This window comes from Azolla caroliniana, unplaced genomic scaffold (assembly GCF_043228905.1).
Source record: "Azolla caroliniana isolate FFs.n. ecotype wild unplaced genomic scaffold, voAzoCaro1.0.p SCAF_12, whole genome shotgun sequence".
NCBI classification, from domain to species: Eukaryota; Viridiplantae; Streptophyta; class Polypodiopsida; order Salviniales; family Salviniaceae; genus Azolla; species Azolla caroliniana.
This window is the reverse complement of record NW_028230447.1, coordinates 10,250,836-10,259,638: the sequence shown is the minus strand read 5'-3', so window position 1 is coordinate 10,259,638 and position 8,803 is coordinate 10,250,836. Positions and strand designations below refer to the sequence as shown.

The window sequence follows — 8,803 nt, the reverse complement described above, 5'->3', positions numbered from 1 at the left end:
ATGGTTACCAAGTTTGCAAAGGAAGAATGTGTTGAAGAAGTTGCCATTGGGAATGTTGTGATTATGCTTTTGCTATATGCAGATGACGTAGTGCTTTTTGCAAATACTTTAGGAGATGCACAAAAGCTTATGAAGGCATTGGAAAAATTTTGCATGCATACTAAATTAAGTGTCAATAGCTCTAAAACAAAGGTTATGCTTGTGAAGAGCCAAAAAAGAGATAAACCATGCATTATGTACAACAATGAGCCACTTGAATGTGTGGAAAGCTTCAAATATCTTGGCCTTGAAGTTCCTTCAAATCATAGATGGAATGAATGTGCTACACGCCGCTTAGAGGCGGGCAAACGAGCATACTATGCATTTGAGAACACATGCAATCTTGGAGATATTAAGTGTTGGGTCCTCAAGAAATATCTTTTTGACACTTTGGTGACACCAGTTCTTCTCTATGGGGTGGAAGTATGGGGCGGTAGCATCCCTAAGTCTATGTGGAAAGAGTTTGAAAATGTCCAAAAGCATTTTCTTACCAAGTTTCTACAAGTTAAGAAACAAACGCCCTACACCCTCCTCCTCCTTGAGACGGGATCGCTTCCCATTGAGATCATGGCCATGGAAAGGGTTGTTGAATACATGCTTAAGGTTCAAAAAAGTCCCTCACATCGACTTCCTAGAATTGCGTGGGAAGCAAGCAAAAAGATCCAAAAGACGCATAAAAGCAAAATTTTGTGTTCCGGTTGGATGCAAGATATAGAAAAATGGTTTGGTAGATGGGATGCGAGACACTTGCTTCATGATGCATCATTAGATTCCTCTGTAAATGAGGCATTTTTGCAACGCCAATGTATCATGACATGGGACAAATGTGGAGGCTCACGCTTCACACATTATACTACACATGTTGCACCTAACTACAAAACCATATTCTTTGCGGAACGGGGAAATCGTACACATCCATACATGTTAGAGCCCATACCGTTATCTGCCATTCGAACCATTGCTTCCATGCGACTTAGCTCACATGCATTGCGATGTGAAACAGGGCGTTGGGGTACAAGTGATGAGAGTGGTCGGCTATGCACACTTTGCCCTAAACAAGTTCGCGAGTCTGAGTATCACACTTTGATACAATGCTCTGCCTTTGATCATATTCGACCATGCTTTCCACATCTCTTCGATCGAGCCCAATCTTTGCATGAATTCCTCTCACAACCACAATGTGCACTCTCGATTGCAACATTCATTGGTAAAGTTCTTGAACATCGAGAGTCACTACTCACTTTCACACGTATCACGTGAAATGTAATATTTTTGGTTTCATAGGTCATATTTGATCTCCGAAGACGATAATATAATCTATCTATCTATCTCTCTCTCTCTCTCTCTCTCTCTCTACGTTTCTCTTATCACAATATACCCTTTCATTTTCATATTCCTTTTTTAGTCTTCTACCCTCATTGATCTCTCGCCTTTTTTTTGCTTACCTTACCCCTCCTCTTCCTCTTTTCTAAACCCTTAGCCTCCTCTTTGTAAGTCCCTTCGTTTTCTTTTTACTCTTTCTCCACCTTTCTATTTTTATATTTCTACCCTCACTCATGTTCTACTTTTTCTTACCCTACCCCTCCCATCCTCTTCCTAAATCTATAGCCTTCACCTTTATTTTCCCACAGATGTCTCTCTCCCTTACCTCTCTCCTCTTTCCTTTCTCTCTCTTACTTTTTCTTGTTTACACACACATCTCTCTCCTCTCTCTCCCCTTTTGCTCTCTCTTAATTTTTTTCACGTTTTCCCACTCTCTCTCCTCCTAGATCTACTCACTCCCCTTATGTCTACTCATTCCCTCCCTCTCTCTCTCTCTCTCTCTCTCTCTCTCTCTCTCTCCTTCCCTTCTCATCATCTCACGTAAGCCTTGTTTCCCCCTCTCTCTTAATGCCCCTTATATTTCCTCACTTTTTACATTTTATATCCTAAACTCTCCTTGTTTCTTCTTATCCCTCCTTTTACAATATAACCTCATACCAAAGCCTTCCCCTTATCACATTAAAGCCCATAAAATCCTCTTCCTTCTTCTCCAAATCTTTCCCCCCCTTTCAATCACATCCATAAGCACAACCCCACTCCCTATTGTCATTTCTCTAAAGCCACTCCAAAAACTCCCTATATAAACCTATCCACCCCGAATGGTCATGGTAGCACTGATGAGCCCCGCAGGGGGCGAAACTAGTTTGCTCATGACCATTACCCATCGTATTGTAATTGTTTCCTTTTTCTTAATGAAAATTAGTCTCCTTCTTAATCTCTCCCTCTTTCTAATCTAGACTATTTAGCTTATGGTTATGTTTTACCTTGTTTCTAATTTTAATGTTAGTGATTAATCCCTCGTCTCTCTCTCTCTCTCTCTCTCTCTCCCTCCCCTTCCTCTATCTCTTATTATGCCTCACTTACACCAAGTTTGTCAAATGATTTGGTTGTGCTCAAATTATTCTTGGTGTTTCTTTTCACTTTATCCCCTCTTGCACTTAATCGTAAACCCTTTTACCCTCTAAACCCTAAGCCCAAAACAAACACTAAACCCTAATTCTTAAACCCTAACCCTAACCCTAAACCTAAACCTAAACCAAAACTCAAACCCTAAACCTTTTTTCTCTATAACTCTACATCTTATATATTGCACCCACCGATTGCCTACCGTCCGCACTCCTTGTTTCGACTTCACGGTCCAATTGAGAATAAGTACTAGGTCATAATAGGTACTAAATCATAATACACATAACTATGAAATCAGAACTACTAGATCATAATGATCATATTATACATAAAGTATAAAATTAATCATTATTTTATGATAATAATAAATACCAATTCTAAGATAAATAACTAAAGGCACTATTGGCATTTAATTCTAACCATGGTTACTTTTTTAACTATGGTCCCTTCCCCTCCTATAAATAGAACCGACCTCTCCTTTTCATTCCCCACAATTGAGCGTAACCACTCCCTAGAGCGCCAAAGCACAGATGCGAGAACTCCCAACATACCTCACACATCCCCGAACCGACACGATCATCATGTCGAGCAAAAAGACTGCCCATTCTGACAGCAGGTAGGATCTAAACCCTAAACTGTACGAACATATGACCATCTACATGCTTTATATTTCGTATTAGAACTCCTTACGCCATATCTAGTGGCTCCTAAGGCTAGAACTAGATACGTTATATCGAGTTAAGACTCCCAACTCGATATGGCGTATCGAGTTATGTCCCCCAACCCGGTACGCCGTATCGAGTTGTTGCCCTAGGTGTCACAACTCGTTACGCCATATAGAAGTGGGGGATATAACTCGTTACGGCGTATCGTGTTCTGCCTCCTAGGGCTACAACTCGATACGCCGCATCGAGTTGGGGGACATATCTTGATACGCTGTATCGAGTTGTGCCTCCTAGAGCTACAACTCGATACGGCGTATCAAGTTCGGTGACATAACTCAATATGCCGAATCGAGTTGGGTGACATAACTGGATACACCGTATCGAGTTGGGTGATATAACTCGATATGCCGTATCGAGTTGAGGCTCCTAGGAGCCCCAACTCGATATGTCGTACCGAGTTGGGGGACATAACTCGATATGCCATATCGAGTTATGCCTCCCAACTCGTTACGACTCGATACAGCGTATCGACTTGTGGCTCCCAGGGCTAAAACTCGATACGCGAGGGTCTTAACTCATTACAGCGTAACGTTTTGTGGCTCCCAGGGCTAAAGCTCGATATGGCGTATCGAGTTGGGCATCTTAACTCGATACGCCGTATCGAGTTGTGGCTCCCAGGGCTTAAACTCAATATGCCGTATCGAGTTGGGGGTCATAACACATATTAGACCAAAAATAAGTAGTAAAATAGGTTGAACAATTCTAAATTAGGTCAAAATACGGTCAAATTGGATCAATAGAGTTGATATTTAGGTACTGCTGGGGATACCAAAATCGTACTGATTTTAGTGTCTGGTGGACTATGAGACGTTAAATATACATTTTCCTCTGTCCAATCCCTAGGTTTCAAATCCATAAGTATACTTGATTGCTAATTTGGTGTTCCACATTTCCAATTTGCATACTATATATAATTTGTCACCCCATAATTTGAGAGATTATAGGTTTGGGTTCATCTATTGTATTATTTTATGCAGGTCGGTTGACACTAAGGAGGAGAGGCCACTCAGCAGAATTCGGATTAAGTATCGAAGCTCACCTTCAGACAACACAAAGATCCCTGTTGTGACATATCCACAAAAGGGAAAGAAACTCATGTTTGAATACGAAGTCGTGAGGTTGCCATCTGACGAGGTTAGTCAGAAAACATCTGCCGCGGTTGGAGGAAGTGAGGACCAGTTAGACATTGACTTAACTGGATATGAGTGGGCAATGCAATATGTATACTCCAAAAAGAAAGTAGTACTGTTAGTTACCAGACTGGCTGGACATGGTATGATGGCTCAAGATCATGCATTTAGCTATGGCAAAATCTGGAGGCTGGACTATGAAGATGCGGACTCAACTAATTTGATTGTATTAGTCAATTGTACAAAAGGAGTTTGACAGATGATGTTCTCCAAAGACTACTTGTTGAAGGATTCATGCGGGCCAGAATCCTTCCGACATGTTATTGAGACAAGTACTAACTTAATAACAACACTGAGGTCATATATTCAAGGACATGTTAATTTGAAGACAGCCTCCTTATCGCCTATTAAAGCACCAATAAGGAAATTTGCGGTGCAGTCCAGGCCCTCAAAAAAGAAGGTGACGAGAATGTCAGATTCTGAGTCATCGAGTTCAACAAAGGATGAAGAGGCTCAAGCTACACCAGGAGCAGAGCTGGCATCTGGTGTGTTCTCATCAGAACAAAATAAAATTAGAAGGGACTTAATACATAGAAAACTTGTGCGGAAGGGGCAAGTTTTTAACCTTCCGATAACCCATATTCATCGCCCCCCAGTGGTTGAGAATACAGGACGTCGCCCTTTGGAGATCAAGGAACCACATAAGATGCATGTCCAAAATTTAAAGAAGAAGATGAAAATCAACCCTCATGCAACGATCGTGCCTTTTATTGTAATGGTGGATCCTCTTGAGTGTTCTAATCTAGAGGATTTTGATATTAAGAAGCACGACCAATACAATTATTTTGTGATTGGAGGATCTCACTCGGTGGAGGCCAGACGACAATTAGTCCGCGAGCATCCCACAACGTTCTTCTTCAAATATGCGGAATGCAAAATTTATGTGGGGTTAACATCTGAGGAGGCGAAGTTGTTAGCATGGGACCACAATAACGACAATGGCTACCGGCAGAAAATGTCCTCCATCGAACGCATTAGATTTTTTCACCACGAGTACCTCAATGGAAAAACCAAATATGGAGCGAAATTATATCCAACTCTACAACATCAATGTCTCCACAAAGTGGGATTTGTGGTGGACAATGTAGTGAAGTCTGATGGAATCAGAAAGTATGAGCCATGGTTTCAACTTGCATTTAGGGATGGAGGAGTCTAGGATCTTCAAGATCAAATATTTACGATGTGGGAGAATAAGGAAGTGAAGGGTCAAAGACAAAAAAAGTTGAAAGTTGACCCTCAATTAGAATTGAAGAGCTCAGTTGCGAAGAAGATAGAGAGCTTACCATTGAGAAAGCGATAGATGATATGAAGTAGTCTTTATGGAGGGCAATGCAAGGGATCAAAGATGAGCAACTTCTTATATTTGTGCTTTCAAGAGTTGTAGCGAAGGAGCTGAGCCTAGAGGAAATGGTTACGGAGTTCAACAAGTAAGGTCTTACTAAATTTTTTATGGTTTATCTTGTTTTAAGAAATGAATTTTTAATGTTGGTTTATAAATTTTCAGCCACAAAGTCTATATGAAAATACAAGAAGTGATGATGAAGCAACTAGATTGCTTATCGTGGGAACAAGTGACTGAAGAATATCCGATAACGTCTTCGTACAAGGCGTTATCGGAATATTTCATTGCATTTAAGGATTGGGTGAGTATAACTCTTTGTTTGATCAATTTGTGGTGGTCCATCCCGTGTATCACTATAACTTTGTTGATGTCTTATTTTTTTTTAGAAACCATGTCGGAGTAAGAGGCCTGGTGAAATAAAGGATATACATGACTTTCCAACATCCTTTCTTGCGCATCTTCAAAGGGCCAGAAAAGAGAAGGATCGACGCTTGGTAAGGGCGTTTGAGGTGGAAGATGACGGCACCTTCAAGAAGTTTAGCCACAAAAAAGACATCACCAGAGATCTGTACTACAATGTTTATTGTGGGGATGTGGCTGACATGATCCAGAAGCTGCCAAAGAAAGAGTATACATTAATGGTAGCTGATATTCCATACAGTTTTCGTATGGCTGGTTCGATCTACGATGACAAACCTTTTAGGTTCAAGCAGTTGGAAAAAATGGTAAAAGATTTCGCTGACTTGACCACCGCTTCCTTGTGGAGAATTGTAATATTTCATAGCATGGATCAGGGATATTTCGTGGCTCAAGCATTGAGATCTCATTGCCATGGAATTGAGAACCTTGCTTGGTAAGGATTTTATCGAAAGCACTGTATTTCAATAGGAATTATATATTATAATTTAAATTGCTTATAACTTTTTTCTCAATGATTAGGATTAAAACCAACGTAAATAGGGGACCGACTTTTCGGTTCGTCAACACAATGGAATATATAACAGTTGGTTACTATGACGAGATCAAGAATCAAAGAATGAAGGAGCATTCGAATGAGGTGGGATGCTCAAACCTGCGCGTATATCCAGCCGTGACACGGAAGCTTCGACATGTGACCACGACTGTGCGTGGGCTTGTGAATCCCTACCAAAAGCCCCAACGTTTAATGATGCGCCTTGTGGAGATGTTTTTGAATGAAGATGACTGGATATTGGACTTGTTTTCTGGCATAGGTAAATGGTCGAATAATGTTCCCAATATGTTGAAGGTTTTATTTATATTTAGACCTATGATAATACTCATTATTTCTTATTTATGGTGTTTAGGCAACACTTCGGCATGTGCTTTGAAGCTTTTCCGAAATTCGGTTGCATTGGAGAAAGATGAGGAGCAGGTGAACTTCATCAATATGTGGCTTCGCGCGCTTTGGGAATGCCCCAATCAAGATGAGGAGGTAGGCGCCAAACATATGGCAGATACCAAACATTTTCAGCCTGCCTCGTGTGAACCGATTCCTCTGGCTCGTGAACCTGGGAACTCGTCGAGCTTGACGATGACTTAACGAAGGACCCCATGGTAGCGAGTCTATCTAGAATGGATACTACTACGCTAAAAGTGGATAATAGTTCACCGATTGATGATGAATCCAATGATATGGATACTCTCCTAGCGATGTAGTTAGAGTTTATAAAAAAACTTTTAATGTATTTACTTCTGATCAAAGATCTTTTAATCAATTCTATTTCCTAATATGATCCAATTTATTTGTTTATATGGTGTTATATTATGTTTTAGTTAATGTGTTGCTATATTTATATCTTGTGGCACATATTTATTAAATTTGTTGGACTATCATCTAAGCATATTGTTAAGATCAAAGAAAATGTATGTTCATTCTTCATATTTACCCATCAATTGTGTTTATAAAACTTAGTTCCATGTTTGCTATTGCCAATCACTTTTTGAATTTATTATACTTATAGAATAACTATGATCAATAACATTTACTGGGACTGAAGGAGGCATTTGTAGATATTGGGGAGTATTTGCTTTATTAGAGGGGATTGTACAACAATAATCATGTTTTTATGGTTGATGGTTGTCTGGACTAGATGTATGGAGGGCTAGATTATTATTACTCCATTTGTATATATGTGTTTAACCTCTTGATTTAGTGTTTATGTGTAGACAATCAAATGAAAATTTTAATGCATGCTTTAACGTTAATACCGGAGAGTTATCTCTATTATGGCATGCAAAAATTTAGCATTGCCTATACCTTAATAATAGTCATATATGTTTTGGGTATATTCTTGTATGTCTAATGTAATGTAAACTAATAGTTATGAGTACGCTTTCTACTTCTAATTTTCATGTGTTGTCATGAACATATACATTTGGTATTATATCCTAATGATCTTTACTAACTATTAGTCATTATGTATTGTATTCAATAATATGTAAATATCAATTTCTCAAATAGCATATACACCTCTCTTGGAAAGTTTAACCACTGTAAACCTATGCACTTCACATCTCATGAAAATGGAATTCCTGTTTGTTAATGCTTTAGTCAAATAATTAATTTGTATAAAATGAATGCGGAGTAAAAACCAACCCTAAATTTGTAAACACTGCAAGAATAAATCTAGTACATTTATATTTTCTCCAATAAATAGCATGTTCTCTTGGTATAGGGATGTATTCGATTAATAAATCAATAAATTCACCCCTGTGGTTTATCATGTGATACTGGTGCACGTCATATTTCACAACAAGCTAAAATTGTGTGACTATGAAGGGAATCTAAAAGTGGAATGCGTGATCCTTCCACTTCTGAACGCGAACGTGTTCCATCCGGACCTTACAGGTATAACCACATTGTTAAACTACAACCTCCATAATCAATTGAAATGTTGATATTGTACGTAAGGTACACTTTCTAACAATTTCATCCTTATACAGTTGATATACCTCATCATGAGTAATGTTATCAGACAAATGTAATCTTCCAGTAGTAGGCATAATATCACATTGCTTTGGGAAATATATCTCCATCC

General features: G+C 39.2%; 1 protein-coding gene across 1 annotated transcript; it reads left to right on the top strand.

The window, feature by feature from the left end:
- The first annotated feature begins 5,731 nt into the window (after positions 1–5,731).
- On the top strand, positions 5,732–6,486 carry LOC147857112 (uncharacterized). Its single transcript, XM_087328129.1, has 4 exons — positions 5,732–5,829; positions 5,907–6,045; positions 6,131–6,385; positions 6,448–6,486. The coding sequence occupies exons 1-4, from the start codon at positions 5,732–5,734 to the stop codon at positions 6,484–6,486; spliced, it is 531 nt and encodes a 176-aa protein (XP_087184255.1).
- Positions 6,487–8,803: the final 2,317 nt, after the last annotated feature.